This window comes from Rutilus rutilus (assembly GCF_951802725.1).
Source record: "Rutilus rutilus genome assembly, chromosome: 22".
Classification (NCBI taxonomy): domain Eukaryota; kingdom Metazoa; phylum Chordata; class Actinopteri; order Cypriniformes; family Leuciscidae; genus Rutilus; species Rutilus rutilus.
This window is the reverse complement of record NC_140227.1, coordinates 13,320,356-13,337,193: the sequence shown is the minus strand read 5'-3', so window position 1 is coordinate 13,337,193 and position 16,838 is coordinate 13,320,356. Positions and strand designations below refer to the sequence as shown.

Below are 16,838 nucleotides of genomic sequence, written 5' to 3'. Positions count from 1 at the left end.
TTAAGTGGGCTACATTTAAGTATCTGTACTTTATCAGAGAATTTTGATTTTGGGAAACTTTCACTTTTACTTTACTAGATTCTAGGCTTGCTGTGATAGTCGGTGTTACCGGCGTTACACACACCGGTGTGTGTTACATTGAGGTATAAAAAGTGTTGTTATTATTATTTTATACTACAATGATTATTTTAATCATTCATATTAATAATAAAAACTTAAATACAACATTATACTACAATTACTGTTATTATTAATACAAGTACAGCAAACCTAGAGATAAAAAAGTAATAATTTTAAAATCATAATCACAACTTTTCAAAATAATCCATAAATCAAACAACCCTAAATAGAGGTTAACCACAAACGACTGCACTGGAAAATTAATGACAAAGAGTCGATTAAAATGTCAGCTGGTCTGAAGGTCACTGAATAATCCACACACTGCATGAGTGTGTGATTACAGAGCGGTTAATAAATATGAGATGGTGTTGTTGAGGTAATTGTAATAAGTTATTTCAGCATGTGCTGCTCTACAGGACAGTGTTCAGGGAGGTGAAAAAAAAAAAGCATGGGCCCTGTTAGCAAAACTACTGAATGCTTATACAGCAAAAAAACATGTGCACAATAAATACTTGTGCACTCACACAAAATGGCATCATAAAAGACCCCATTCAGCTTCCTGTAGCTCAGGTTTCTGAAACTTTCTGTCTCGTTTTGGAAAGAATCAAGCCCATGTTATTCTGTAAACCATACAGCAAGGACCACACAGGCCAGGCAAGCATAAACCAGAGGAACACATGGTAAATCCATGCTGGGTGACCAGATCCACCATCTTAAACCAGCAAACCAATTTAGGCTGGTTTAAAAGAGGTTAAGAATGTGTGTTTGTCTCAATCCAGCAACCAGGGGGAAAAAAATGCTATCACATTTCACAAACTCCCTTTGTACCTCACTGAGGGCTTTTACAACAAATGGCTCATCTAATAACAATGCTCCATGGAACCATGGCAACCCCTGAATAATGCTAATGCCAAGATACAAAAGTTTATTGTAATCTTGGCTATGAAGGGTCTGGTGACATTTCAAGAAAGACTTTAAGCAGGTATTGTTGAATTAAGAAGGTTAAATGAGCCTGTCAGTGCCAGGTATATGAACATTCAGCGCCAAGAGTGTTTGCAAACAGGTATTTCTTAGTTTCTGCGGTACACAAGAAAAAAAAAAACATATCACTCAAACTTCATCACTGCCTAACCAGTACGATACATGGCCCCTGTCAGGCCTCCAAAACCTCCAAAACACAAAACTGTCAAAATCTGTCAAGACAGGCGCTCAATCCAACAGCCTTCTTTCTTGGTAATGGAAACTTAAATGGATACTTGACCCAAAATGAAAACTGTGATCATCTACTCACCCTAACAGTGTTTTGGGGCCCTATATTTCAAGGTTGCGTCTCAACAGTTTCTCTGTCAGAAAGATATCAGTTCTGCTGTTGTTCATACCAGTAGTGATGTTGTACAATGAAGACATTGCCATGTCGCCGGAAATACAGTCATCAGTGTCCCAGTGTCTAGTGAGCCAGCCAGGGTCCTTATGAGTGCCCGAATTCATGTACACAATATACTGATTCAAGACCTAGGAAGCTAGTGAGCTGATTGAGATGCACCCAAAGTCTTCTGAAGCCAATTAATATATTAATAGATTTGTGCAAGGAACCGACTGAAATTTAAATTATAAATTAGTCATAGGATTTTGAAAAACATTTCATTTCTGGGTGAACTATGCCTTTAAACGAAATGACCATTATTAACCATTTTACTTTAAAACTGAAATCCAAATTATTAAGGTTGCTTATTTAAAAGGAGGGACCGAATTTTTAAACAAATACATTAAAAGTCCAGAAAATTATCCAACTTTCATACAACAACACTAATCTGGCCTGCCTGCCATTATCCGTATCAATCAAATCAGTAAAACTACTCACAAATATTTAAACAGGTGCTCTCCCTGAAATAATCTAGATACCAGACTACTGGTGGAGACAATTGAAAAAACAATTGAAAATAAAAGTGTGCGAGCTGTCACATTAAGTACGAGCTCTGATGCGTCTTACTCAGCGCTGTTTCATGAGAGGAATGAGTGAGGAACGAGTATGTCACAGGGGAATGCCTCGTTTCAGGAATGAATGGAATTAAACTACAATGTGATTGTTTGATTCAGCAAGGCTGAGCAATGTGTTTGGAGTGCAGGTGTGTAGAGAGTCAGTCAGCGTTTACACCTCGCGCATTGAAACACTGTCAATAACACATGCACCAAACATTCTCATTGCTCTCTTATTTTCATTTTTGGGTGAACTAACCCTTTAAGTATTTCTTTATCACATGACTTTGCAGCAATGTCACATCAGGTTGGCAAATACATTAATTCTGAAATGTCACAATGACCATGCCAATAGTCTCATTTGAAATCAATTACACATTCGAAATACATATACAATACAATGAGGTTCAAACGTCTGAGACCACTAGTAAAAATGCTCATATTTTAAAACAAAAATCATTATAAATGATCATCACCATAACAATTTGTGTGAAAATGAATTTCCATTTCTGGTTAATTTCTCTCACACTGCATGAACTCAAAGTCTAAAAGCTGTTGGTAATGTAATGTTCAAAATGATTCAAAGAGCATCTTGTGCTTCAATGGAAGACAATCTGGTCTTTTGTACAAACAAAGTAATTCACATGTCACAATTTTACTTATTTGATCTAGAAACTGTACAGAATCTTAATTCATTTTGCATAATCAACTTTAAAACATGACTTTGTGCACTTCTGCACAATTCTAAAAACTTTTCTGTTGCAAGGTTTAGCCTAAATTAGATTTTGTATCACACAAAACCATCCAAAATCTCATTACAGTTATTACAAACCAGAACTTCCCAGTCTCTCTCTTCTGTGAACAATTGGCAAAAAAAGAGAAGTTGAGATTTTGCATTAAAACTGCGATGCAACGGAAGAACGTAATGGATTATCAAAACATTTGACTAAATGACTGAAGAAGTCCTGCATACGCCACCAGAGAGTGTATGTCGTTTCACTGGAAGGTCCAGGTATGACGATTCTATTAAACATTATTAAATTAACGAAACGCATGCATTGCTGAATCATTAACAATTAAGATTTATAATATGCATTTCGAAAACCGACAGGGTGAACAAACATTCATTTCATGCCAACTTTAAAGATTAATCTTATGAACTCATTGCATTCCTTAGACACAGTGTTCCAAAAAACTCTACTCAGTCTTATCAAAGTTCATTAGATGTCATTGAACATGAAATATAACCAACAATGCATACAACAGTAAACCATCAAGTGAAACTTGACTAATATAAGTGTTCCTAAGTTCCTATTCTCGGCCATCGTAAGTACGAGAATACCTTCCAGCCCACAGAGAGAATGCAAAAGGTTAATGGGTGTTTACTGAACACACAAACTAGGCAAGGTGTCATTCATCTCTTTGGCGGAAACTAACAGAACTCTAAAGAGGAAACTTGCATAACACTTAGCAAGTGAAACAATCTTTCAACACACTAACAACTAAGATGGAGCTCTTCTCTTAGGTTCGATTAAAATATTATCAGCAGTTCGAAGGAGAATACAGCAGTATACGGGGTCTAACAGTTCATTCATTCACTGCACAGCAAATCAATGGAAAACTAAACATACATTGTGTTACAAGACACAGCACTTATCCGTATGGTTAACACCTAAGTTTACACTGTAAAGAAATCAGTAAACAAGCTTCTTATTTTAACATTACGAAGCATTACCATGAGGAACAGGTCACCTTCACTTGCCTTTGTTCAAGGTTAAACATTTCTGAAAGGGAGATCACCAATGTCTACAGGAAAGTAAACAAGAGGAAAAGTATGCCACCTCTTCAGATGTGAAATAAATCACCTATTACAATACACACAAGTGGTGCTTCAATGGATAGTTCACTCTAAAATTTTAATTTGGGCATCATTTAGGTTTGACATGAGTCTGAGTAAATGATCATTTTTGGGGTGAACTATCCCTTTAAAATTGTAATCTATTTAAACAGTCTATCGTTTTGACGCAAGCAACTTTAGGAAACTGAAAGAAGAGTGATTTAGTGTCTGTTTCACTAATATCACTCTCAAACGAAACATATGTGCTTGTTTCTGTAGCTCAACCGTATGGGTCTAGTAAGGGGGATTGATTTCCAGGGAACACTGTTCAGATAAAAACTGACAGGCAGCTTGACAACATACAGACTTAAAAAACATAGTCCCTGTAGAAACAATCAGACACAGGAAAGCAAGGCCCCCACAGGAAGTCAGCTTGTGTCCACTCTGCGATCACAGCAAAATCGAGATTACGCTTTGACAGAATGCACAATATACACAAACACCTTTGAAAAATATGTGGATAAAATTAAAACTGAAACACTACATATCTGATCATGTTTGAGTCAGTCTGCTAACATGAAGAATAGTGAATAAACTTGAGTCTGTCTCCATCACTAAACCACTTTAGTTACAGTCTTCATTATTTATCAGTCTTCATTATTTATCTTTCTTGATATTACTTCTGCAATTTTTTTGTTTTGTTAAAATTTAATTGCTCCTTTCTCAGTGCTCTACAATGTTACTGTATTGTTTTAATAATATGTTACTTTAATAATAATACTACTTACTTATATATTTGCTCTGATGCTATTATTACATGGCATAATTTGTCACCGTACGAATTCATGCAGGCAATACAAATGTGGTTTAGTAGAATTTAACAATGGAAAGACTCACCTGTAACGGGTTTAGTGCTCGGGCTCTAACAGCAGATCGTTTAAACGCTTTTGGCTCTTCGGATCTCGACTTCTTGCGACACACCTTGAACAAAAGACAGGAAACAACGCGAAGCTGAAATTAAACCAATGGCAGCCTTTCAGAGGCGGAGTAAACAGAAGTTGCTGTAACGTTACTTCTTCAAAATGTCACTGTTCTGCGTCAAACCACGTGGGAACCGCAAAGTCCATTGTTAAAGTCATTTCACGAATTAAAGTTTTTACTAATTTTCCCTAAGTACACACCTCGAGACCAACCTGTGAAATGATGAAGCAGGGCTCCAGTCCTCTTCAGGTGGGAATGATGGTTCTGTCGTCCTGCCCTGCTCACGAAAACCAACTGTACTTTCGTGTTTTCCCTCAGGTGTTTTGTAGGCTCAACCCAGCCCTCTGAGAGAGAGAGAGAGAGAGAGAGAGAGAGAGAGAGAGAGAGAGAGAGAGAGAGAGAGAAGGCACAGGCTGTCTCAAGACCTACTGGAATTTTTGGGCATCGTCTCTTTCTGTCTAGGTAGGCGGCACAAGGTTTTGAGACACAACCATACAGTGGCAAAACAGCCAGATGAAGAAGGCTACTGCACATCTTTTATCATTTCACTTTCACTCTCTTCATATATAAGTATGTCAACAATATAAATATAAATCTATTTATATCTATCTATCTATCTATCTATCTATCTATCTATCTATCTATCTATCTATCTATCTATCTGTCTGTCTGTCTGTCTGTCTGTCTGTCTGTCTGTCTGTCTGTCTATCTATCCATCAGGGGAGGTAATGGGAGAAAGACGATTAAATGTTAATAAAACTCCCAGTTATTCATTTCATTTCATCTCAGAATATTACTGAAGTCGGAACCACCGCTGCTCTTCCCCCATGTGCCGAATCTGCCGATGTAATTACAGTCGTTCAGAAACTGTGCTGAAGCGAGTCTGGGGAGCAGGAGTAGGGAGGGGGATGCAAATCCAGAGCCGGGGACTTGTGCCTCCGTTGGTGATAAACATTATCCAATCACCATCGAGTACACCAACTCAGCGGTTGAGTGTTGAGAAAAACACATGACAGAGGAAGCTTGTCCCCCTTGGTATATCAACCAATCATTGTAGAGACGTAAATTACGTGACATTAGTTTGAACTTCTAGCGCTGATGGAGAATAGAGATATTGAATTTGAATATTTTAATTTGAGCAGAAACTACAATGATGAAAAAGACAAAAATGAAGTAAGACACCATGCCTCATATAGGCTAGCTATCAGATTCGCTAAACGGCAAAACGTACTATTTTAACACGAACATTTAAAAGGACAGAAATATGAATTTTTTCTTCAAGTGCTAGGTGAGTGAAATTATATTTATATTTTCATGCTAACTATCTATCTATCTATCTATTTGGCTTATTTGTATCTGTCTGTTCTTTCTATCTGTTCTGTCCATCTATTTGTTTCTTAAGGCACTGGGTCACATTGAAAGCTGTGGTACATTAATGTCTGCAGCTGATATGAAAATTAAATATACATTAGTGGAACATTAGACATTAACTATTTTCATTCACTGCTTTGCTCTGTATTCCCTGATTAAATCTAAGGTAGGCTATAGGCTATCCCACAAAGTAGACTTTCTTCATGATTGGTAAGACGTGTCTTTTTACTAAACCTTATTACTGTCATTCATGTTACATTAAGTCAAAACATCCAGAATTGCATACACCTAAGCTAAGGGTAATTGCTATATGTATGACAAGTAAGATGAACAGCACAGATAAGACACTTGAAATTATGTAGCAGTTGCGCAGGATAACAGGTCAGTAAACTGACATCATTCAGTGGCGTGTTTAATTGAACTCTGTAATTCCTTTCATTTTTATTTAAATTCACCCCAAAAAAGTTCAATATTTGTACTTGTTCATATTCAAGTATGCAAAATAAACCCCACAAGTTGTGAGACAAACTGCAAAATTTGTACGTTTAAAACACTAAAAATGAATCTAGGCTCGGGTGTCAGGTATTATACATGACAACGATGCCCTGCAGTGACCAAAGCCCAGTCCAGTTTGATGAACATTTGAAGAAAGAAGTTTTAGTTTTGAAACATCTGGTTTCAGGTCATAAATTGTCCAACTGGCACAGCTGGTTTAGGATGTCTTGAAAAGAAAGAACATGAACTTTCTGCCTACGTCACAAACATGCATATAAATAGCAAACACTGCAAAAAATCACTGGCACATATTTCTTGAATATCTAGTTTTTGATCTGTAACATAAATATTTCAAACACAAACACATTTCAACACTGTTGAAAAAAATCAGAAAATTGTAGAAATATAATTTGCTCATAGATTTAGAATAGACATGAAACAGATTCTATGCCTCGGTAAATGTGAAAACATTGTACTTTATTTATTTTTTTACAAAACAATTAAACATTGTCTCATATAGGCCTAAACAAAAACACACAAACATTTTTTTATGTAAATTTCCATTAATCATATTCATCAAGCATATCCCAATTATCTTCATTACTCAAGAGATAAAGATTCTCCAAGTTTTTTAAAAAGCCGTTCTAATCTTTCATAATATATGCTTATATATATATATATATTTTTTTTTTACTTACTTTATACTTTAAAAGATTTAAAACCCAAGGTCAATGATTGTGCCACTTAATAATTTGTTAAATATTTATTTCCATCTAGTGGTCACTAATAGTAATTACATTACTTCACAATTGTGCTCAGAGTGTTTATAGGGATTTGTAATCTGGATTACGTAATCAGATTTCAAACATTAAATTCTTGTAATTATATTATATTATGTTAAATATATCATAATCAGACAGTTACTTTTTATTGATGACAAGATTACTCAACATTCACAAAATGGCAATAAATTATTCAGAATTCATTGATTCTCCCTAATCAAACGATTGATTCTTTTTATCTTAAAAAAAAAATATATATATATATATAGCCTATATATATAAACTTGCTTGTTCAGAAAGTCTTCCAGTTTTGTGGAATTGCACACACAGACAGGCCACACAGCATCAAATTAAATATTTCATCTTTTTGGTAGTTAGTGTTTTATTTTGATTGTTTTTATTATAAAATTACTTATTTTAAGTTTTTTTTTTTGTTTTTTTTTTTATTAATTATTCGCTTTTTAAAAAATCCCTCTGCAGTTCCTTCCCAAACCATAGTTTGGGAAACCCTGATAATGTCAAATCTAATGCAATTCATGTTGTTGATGACAAAAAAGGGAATCATTTTTCTTTCTCGTTGTATTTTTTATCATTATGGTGCAAGATTATACTATTCAAATCAATGTTATAAACAAGTTAGGTCAAAAGTAATCTAAAAGTAATCAATAAAGTAGTCAGATTACATTACCTAAAAATGTGTAATGTAATAGATTACATTAACTACAATTTTTATCATGTATTTTGTATTCAGTAATAGACTAGTACAATTTGTAAGTAATCCACCCAGAACTGTTTTTCTGATTTTATTTACTTATCAATTTTAAGTAAAAAAAAAAAGTTTTATCTAAAGATAAAACCTAATTATCTGCAACAAACTTGGCGTCTTAAATCTGGCGTCTTAAATCTAAGTTAGTGAAAAATATGGTCCAAATGTTCTATTTAGATGGTCTGAGAAAGTGTGAAGTTCCAGTCCTCATGTTTGAAGTTTTTAAGCACAATGGAGTTTGGGGGGGGTGTGGTGCTGGGCAGGGCAGGGCAAAGGATGTGGCTTGATGTGGGACTGGACTTCACAGACTGATGCTCCTCCCACCACCAATGAAATCTTTCCTTTTAACTTCACACGACACGCACACACAGGCACACAAAAACAGACAACAGGGCCTACCAGACAAAATCAGGATATGACATCATACACAGGAAGGGAAGCCAAGTAACTTTTCAGCTTGTTGTTTTTACTCTATACTCTATTCTTAACTGAGTTTTGGAGGGATAAGACCGGCTGATGAGTGGGAAAGGGAAAGAATCCTCACAAGACAATTTGGATTTTAACTGTTCCCTCTTGGAAAGAACAGGAGCCAGAGGAATTCTTTTCAAGTTTCCCACAACATTCCAAGTGTCTGCAGCGGGACTAAAGCCAGATTCTTTAGGTAGGGACCTTAAAATCTCCAGTTTTACTTGACTTCTTTTCATTAAGATGCTACTTTTGTTATCATGATCTGTGTTAATGTGGTAATGTCAGAGCTCATGTGCCGTGGGGGCTCAGAGAAAGCGTGATCAGACACGTCAGTGTTTGACGTGATTGTTGGAGGGGTGGACAAATAACTCCTCTGTCCTTTGGTTCCATATTGAATTAATTGAGTTCAAACCAACCTCTGCAACTGTGTCCATTATAAAGTCTTTACTTTACTTGAGAAAGTGAAAGGATATTTAACACGTTGGTTAGAAACGGGGATATGTCTATTTTATAGAATTGAAAAATATATAGAAGAGAGTAAATCAAGTAGGCTGTTTTAAGTGCCTTTTAATGTGTGAAAATACTGTGATGTGCATTATCAGTTCCAGCAACAAATGCCAGAAACAGACTTATGAGAACTCTAAAATGTTCCTGCAAAATATATCTCAACATTGGCTATGAGAGGTATAAGAGAAACTTTAACAGTTTATCTAGTAACCAGGCTTTCTGTGAATACATATATGGGAGGAGAGAGAAAGAGAGAGGGAAAGAAAAACAAGACTTATCAAAAATAGACAAAGAAAGGATGGACTCAATCATGGATACTCAGCCAGGACGTTAAATGAAAACAGAGAGGCAGGGTTTGATTGTACGGCTGAAGAGACACTCCGAAGAGTCCCTTCAAAACGCATCTCATTTCAGCCACTTCGAACAAACACAGGAAGTTATGAAAATGGTGATGTGGATAAAACAACGCAAATGGAAACTTAATGCATAGAGAGAATTAAATGAATTGTTGCTTGTAGTGGTTTTTTTGAAAAGTTTAAAAAGTTTTTTAAAGAAATTAATACTTTTGTTCAGCAAGGATTCAATAAATTGATCAAAAGTGACAGTAAAGACTTTTATAATGTTATAAAATATGTCTATTTCAAATAAATGCTGTTCTGTCATGACAACTCTCGGAGAGATTGGCATGGTAATGGATATGGCAAGGTCTTGGTGGAATAGATCTGCTACGCTGCTGCTGCAGAGCATACCGAGACTTGCTAATGCCAATACATACACGACACGCTGCTGTGAGCATGTAAGACATGCTGCTGCTGTATAATATAGCATGAATTACCTATAGCAGATCTATACAGGTGGAGCTGGGGAAGATGGAGGGTTTCTGAAAGCGCGCTGCAGACTGCTGACAGCTACCCTGGTAATCCAGAGTTCTCGCGAGAGCACAAGTTGAATTTGCTCAGTGAGTTTACTCTGGCGTCGAGTAATGATGCTCATTAAATATGCCCTTGTATCCGAGCTGCACCAATCACATCGGGTTATCTGATATAGGCGGGCCAGAGGCGAGCTAAACAGATGAGGACAGCGCTGTGACGTCGAAGTCATTAGTAAAAAGTGCAAGATGGCTATGGATGAATACCAGTTGTTTGAAACGGCTTTGGCCGCTACAATGAACGAGTTAGGCTAGACTTGGCTTTTTATCTAAAAGAGGAACAGAAGACGGCGATCAAATCGTTCCTTTGCAAGAAGGGCGTTTTTGCTGTTTTGCCGACCGGATATGGTAAGAGTCTAATCTACCAGTTAGCTCCGCTAGTAGCTAAGCGTATGGGGTTTATTGTTGTGATTGGTTGTAGTGTTATCCAATTGCGTGCAGTGAGATTTTCAAATGCATGCTTGGTGCCGCCCCTCGAGCTTGTCGATTTTCATTAGTCGACGCCAGACCATTAATCTTTTAGATTTAGGTCTGGATTTCCAGGCTAGCTAACAGCAACACTAACGGTATTTGTTTGAATGTTGAGCCGCAGCTCATTGGCCGCTAATGCAAGAGCAACCAATCAGCTGCGCTAATGTAGATGATGATGCAATCGCTAGATTCGCTACCAAATGAGTTAAGGATCAGCCTGCGCCATCTAGAGTTTCATGCCAGAATATCTTTTAAACTTTATATTCATCAAATAATTCTGAAAAAATGTTATTACAAAAATGTATTTATAATAATAGAAATATAATATATTCGCCAGGAGTGGCATAAATTCGACCTACAACAATGTGACCGACTGATAGGGAGCATGCCAAGACGCATGAAAGCTGTGATTGGAAATCACCAAATATTGATTTCTGAACTCTTCCTAAGTTAAAACATTAGTATTGTGTTGTTTAAAAATGAATATAAACTTGTTTTCTTTGCATGATTCACGGTCTGAAAACATTTGTAATTTTGAAAAGTAAAAGAAATCTTTTTTTTGTAAAGTTTCTGCATTCTCTGCAAATAAATGCTCTAAATGACAATGACAAATGTTGTCAGTAGTTTGTAGAATAAATAAAAAATGTTACTTTTACTCAAACAGATAAATGCATATCAATAATAAATCCAGAGAAACTGCTAATTTTGCAGTGGCCTCTTAATTTTTTCCAGAGCTGTGTGTATATATATATAAGAGAGGCATTGCTTTACTTTCTTCTTCTCTCTAGAAACTTCTTTATCGGATGGGACGAGGGCCCAGGGAATCATAAGAGTCAACATTCACAACTGGCCAGATCCTGACTGGATCTGACTCCACCATCACCCTGCTCAGTTCAGCAATGGCTCTGTGCTTGGGTCAGGTTTTCAGCAAAGACAAAACATTCCGGCCTCGAAAGCGTTTTGAACCTGGGACCCAGCGTTTTGAGCTGTACAAAAGAGCCCAAGCGTCTCTGAAATCAGGCCTTGACCTGAGGAAAGTGGTGCAGCTGCCCGATGGGGAGAACATTAATGACTGGATAGCTGTGCACGTGGTGGATTTCTTCAATCGAATCAACCTCATCTACGGGACCGTGAGCGAGTTCTGCACTGAGAAGAGCTGTCCCATCATGTCTGGAGGGCCACGATATGAATACAGGTGGCAGGATGGGGATCAATACAAGAGGCCCACCAAACTGCCTGCTCTTATATACATGAACCTCCTGATGAACTGGATCGAGTCACTCATCAATAATGAGGACATCTTTCCTACACGAGTAGGTCTGTGATGTCAAATGTGTTTTCCTGACATCTTCATTGCTGGGATAGGGCTACTAGTGCAGTCTGTTAATGACGTGATGCTAATTTATTTTTTTGTTAATTGCTAAATTAATCATTTGATATATTTTTAGGGGGCATAAAGTACAAAAAATATCAGGGTGCATAACTGTCCTAATATCATAATGAGGAAACATGCCATTAAAACAATGAAATTCTTGAAAAGAAAACCTTAGTGAGAAAAAGAAAACCTTATAGTTTGGTGTGTAAAAATCTATATTTATTATTTATTAGAATTAAACATTTTTTTAACAAAACTGCTTCACTGCTTATTAGATTTGAAAAACCTTTGAGTTTATAGTGAAACCAACATGCAAACATTTTCAGGGAAAAAAAAAATAACACAGGAAATTATATCATAAAGCTGGCTGTATCAAGATCAAAAAGTCCCTCAAAATTATTATTCGACCTTTTTAAACATAATGATATTTTTATGAATTCATATTTCTTTTTATAAAAATACCCTAAAATATATTTAACACATGTACAGTACCAGTCAAAAGTTTGGAAACACTACTATTTTTAATGCTTTTGCAAGAAGTCTCTTATGCTCATCAAGCCTGCAGTTAAAAAAAAAAAAAAAACAGTAATATTATGAAATATTATTACAATTTAAAATAATGGTTCTCTTTTTTAATATACTTTAAAATGTAATTTATTTTTGTGATGCAAAGCTGAATTTTCATCAGCAAGTACTCCAGTCTTTGGTGTCTTATGATCCTTCAGAAATCATTCTAATATGATGATTTGATACTCAGTTATTATCAATGATGGAAACAGTTGTGCTGTTTAATATATTTTTTTGGAATACTTTTTTCAGGATTCATTGATGAGTAAAACGTTAACAGCATTTATTCATAAAAACAGCATTTATTCAAAATAAAAACATTTCTAACAATATAAATCGTTACCATCACCTTTTATCAATTTAACGCATTCTTGTTGAATTAAAGTACTAATTTCTTTTAAAAAAAAAAGTTATTGTTCCCAAACTTTTGAACGGTAGTGTATATTGTTACAAAAGATTTCTATTCTAAATAAATACAGTTCTTTTTAACTTTTTATTCATCAAATAATCCTGAAAAAAGTATCTCAGGTTATAAAAAAATATTAAGCAGCACAACTGTTTCCAACATTGATCATAAATCAGCATATTAGAGTAATTTCTGAAGGATCATAAGACACCAAAGACTGGAGTACTTGCTGATGAAAATTCAGCTTTGCATCACAAAAATAAATTACATTTTAAAGTATATTAAAAAAGAGAACCATTATTTTAAATTGTAATAATATTTCATAATATTACAGTTTTTTTTTTATTTTGTTTTTTTTTAACTGCAGGCTTGATGAGCATAAGAGACTTCTTGCAAAAGCATTAAAAATAGTAGTGTTTCCAAACTTTTGACTGGTACTGTACATGTGTTAAATATATTTTAGGGTATTTTTATAAAAAGAAATATGAATTCATAAAAATATCATTATGTTTAGTGTTTCCAAACTTTTGACTGGTACTGTATATTCACAGTATGGGAAAATATGTTATTACTTCCTTATGGTTAAACCCCATTTTTAGAGTCATAAAACTTTTCAAAATATGAAACCAATATCATGTTTTAAACTAGATATTTTACAAGGTTTTCCTATCTTTTCAGACTCCTGCATTTGTGACCTTTTTATTGTTTCAGTAAGTAGCTTTGAAAACCTTAGCGTATTAATGCAAATGAAAAGAAATAGGACAAAAATATTTAGACAGAAATATCCAGTAAAGTTTCTCAGGAATTCCTGTATGATTTGTGGGGCCAGGGAACACAAGACACATACTTCTGTCTGGTAAAAAAAAAAGAAATTGCTGGATAGAGTTACAGAAGCTATACTAGCACTGCCAACAATTCATAATTCCACTGGCTGACCTATTTGCTAAAACCCTTGAGAAATACTCAGTAGGCTTTTTCTCCTTAAATACCATTTGAATTTTCACATGGAAGAAAATCACACAGCACAAGTCTACCATTTTGAAATGTGTTTATGATACAAAGCAATGTGATAAGGTTGACACTGGTTTTCTTCTGTTTTTAGGAGTCCCTTTTCCAAAGAACTTTCAGCAGGTGTGCAAAAAGATTCTGAGTCGGTTGTTTCGGGTGTTTGTACATGTGTACATCCATCACTTTGACATGATCTGTAGTATGGGGGCTGAGGCTCACATCAACACCTGCTACAAACACTACTATTTCTTCATCTCTGAGTTCAGCCTAATCGACCACTCGGAGCTGGAGCCACTGGTGAGAGAGCTGCGCTTTCATTACTGTTATAGAGCAGAGGGGCATGAATGTTATGGACTGTCTCTCAATGAAGTAATAATAAATATTATTATACACAAAATAATAAATGATGGTAGTGGCAATCAGTGTTGGGAGTTACGTAATCAGATTAGTAACGAGTAATGCAGTTACGTTCTCAAATGCAGTTACTTGTTCAAATAAGAAACACAAGTTACTTTGTTTTTCCGTTTATTGACTGACACCTCTCCTGTCCCCATGTTGAGAGAAATCGGGAGAAAGTGCAGATGTGTAAACATGATGGTTATTGTAGTTCTAGACTAAATGTGAGCAGGCATTTACTCATCTCACTTGCACAAAAACACATTCGGTATTCCTCAAAATGAATAAAAACAGTGAAATGCAAACTCAGAAAATTATGCAAACCTATAATAATTACATTTAAAATTACACAAATAAGTATTTAGTCTCACTTTATTAACCATGTCTTTGCTGCTGAGCTTTAATGATCCTATTAAACCGTACCAGTAGGTAAAAAATGACTTTAGAGAAACATACATTTGTATTCCTTTTCTCTTTTTTCTTTCTCTTGCATCATTCTGCAATCCAGAATGGCAGCACAACTGAAAAGTTTGAGCTTCGCCCTCTACTGTACAGGCGTGATTTTGCATTTCCTTCAGCCTGAGGCTTATTCATTTCACTTACATTTTTTTTTTTACATTTGCATAAAAATAGACCTTTTGTTTTTTTGTTATAAAAAAAACAAACAAGCCCAGCCCAGGTAAGAAAAGTAACACAAAAGTAGCGTAACACAATTAGTTTCTTTTTTAGGGAGTAGTAACACAATATTGTAATGCATTACTTACTTACTTGCATTACTTTTAAACTTTCCCCAACACTGGTGGCCATTAGTGAATGCACAATGAAAATGTGGTATTTGTCCTGATAATTGGGTCTTTTCTGTCTTTACAGAAAGAAATGACAGAGAGGATCTGCCATTGAAAGATGTGGAGAATGGATGTGCATCCAAAAGCAAAAAAAAAACAACTTCAAACATTCAGGCCAAAAGAATAATGTACTTGAGGCCTGATCTAAGATCAGGCGAGATGTGAGACTCACAAATGTGCTAAACTGCATTTCTGAAATACTATGGGTCCAGCAATTCAATACATGTTCTAGAGACAGTAAATGTTTAAATTATATATCTCAGATTGTGCAGTATTGATATGAAATGATGCATTGATTGCTTAGTATTCTGCATACGGTTTTGAGCATTTCGCAATGTGACTTCAACGATACTTTAAAAATATTTGTCCCTGAGGGAAACTTGTCTTGAAATGGCATGTCTTAAAACTTCTGCTGAGTCTGAGATGTTACATTGCTCTGTCGAGTCTGTGCCAGTGTGCAGGGGCGGAAGCCTTTGCTAGTATTTTTATTTAACCAGGGCATGTGCAGTAAAAAAAAAAAAAAAACTATACCATAGCTGGTGAATGATGAGGAATAGTACTCCACAGTATTGTTCTTATTTCAGGACATTTTGTTCTGAAAATGTGCTGGTTTTGCTTTTGTATTTTTGCATGCAAGTTTAAAATACAAACATTTTAAATTACTCTCTTCTTTTTCATTTTTTTTAAACTGGTTGGGAGAATACAAGCCAGAAGTTTCTCAAAACAATGAAATATCACTTTCAGACATTTCTTATACTTATAGCTTTAGTATACTGCTTATTCTCTCTTATATCATCCGTATATCATCCTCATCACAATATCCATACAATTATATAGACTGGTTGAAATATGAAAATACTAGCCAATACAATTGTACGAGTAAGGTTTGACAGATTCATCAAAAAGAACCGAGTTACAGGACAATTCACTATTGCTTGCAAGCAAAATAATTTATACAAGAGCAAACGCTCTGATGTTTTGAAAAACACCAGAAAAAATTATATTCTGTATAACATTTTAGGAATTAATAAGATATTCATAATGTCCATGTATTTTCCAGGCTTCGGCTATTTCACTGATATATCCAGGTTTTTGATTAGCCTGTGGCAACCCTGATTTATGCAAGGTTAGGATTAAAAAGAACTGAATTATTTCTAAATTAACACTGTAAAAAGGAAATGAACGGCTGACAAATGCCCGAGTGGGAAACATTCACGGCAGAGAATTCAGATTCGCATTAATTAATAAATACGTCATCCAATTATATAACTACTTTATAGGGACTCTCTCCTACGGACACGGTAGTCAGCATTTACATTAAAAGAGTTGTATTCACTTCACTGTATGAGTCTAATTATTTAATTTGACCGACACAAGTCCCGTATTACTCCCATAAAAACGCTTAAATCAGATTCGTGGTAGCCCTCTGGTGGCAGCAACGTCTTCCTACATGAATATTCATTAGGTCATGCTTGCGTCACCTCGTAATCTCCCTCGTTCGTCCAGTCACGCAACCTGATTAATATTCATGACCCAAC

At 35.4% G+C, this 16,838-nt stretch overlaps 2 protein-coding genes across 6 annotated transcripts in view; one reads left to right on the top strand and one right to left on the bottom strand.

Annotated features, from left to right (window-relative positions):
* The window catches only part of elovl1b (ELOVL fatty acid elongase 1b), a 31,537-nt gene extending 26,283 nt beyond the window's left edge, over window positions 1-5,254 (bottom strand). The window contains exons 1-2 of one of the 4 annotated variants that reach the window (XM_084394519.1): window positions 5,128-5,254; window positions 4,832-4,915 (exon numbers count right to left, since the gene is read on the bottom strand). The gene's annotated coding sequence lies outside the window, so the exon portion shown is untranslated. Of the gene's footprint in view, window positions 1-4,831; window positions 4,916-5,115 lie in introns of all 4 variants that reach the window. The other 3 variants (XM_084394521.1, XM_084394522.1, XM_084394520.1) reach the window with 3 other exon arrangements.
* Window positions 5,255-6,012: 758 nt separating this feature from the next.
* mob3c (MOB kinase activator 3C) lies at window positions 6,013-15,962 on the top strand. 2 transcript variants are annotated; one of them, XM_084394526.1, is made up of 4 exons: window positions 6,013-6,203; window positions 11,492-12,020; window positions 14,154-14,356; window positions 15,326-15,962. In XM_084394526.1, exons 2-4 carry the CDS (start codon window positions 11,603-11,605, stop codon window positions 15,353-15,355), a joined length of 651 nt encoding a protein of 216 aa, XP_084250652.1. In that variant the 5' UTR covers window positions 6,013-6,203; window positions 11,492-11,602; the 3' UTR covers window positions 15,356-15,962. The 2 variants fall into 2 exon arrangements, with proteins under 2 accessions (XP_084250652.1, XP_084250651.1); XM_084394525.1 differs by lacking the exon at window positions 6,013-6,203 and adding an exon at window positions 8,701-8,990.
* Window positions 15,963-16,838: the final 876 nt, after the last annotated feature.

Coding starts and splice junctions, on each gene's coding strand:
- mob3c (XM_084394526.1), top strand. CDS start 11,603: ATGGCTCTGTGCTTGGGTCAGGTTTTCAGCAAAGACAAAACATTCCGG. Junction 12,021..14,153: donor CATCTTTCCTACACGAGTAG/GTCTGTGATGTC, acceptor TTCTGTTTTTAG/GAGTCCCTTTTCCAAAGAAC. Junction 14,357..15,325: donor ACTCGGAGCTGGAGCCACTG/GTGAGAGAGCTG, acceptor CTGTCTTTACAG/AAAGAAATGACAGAGAGGAT.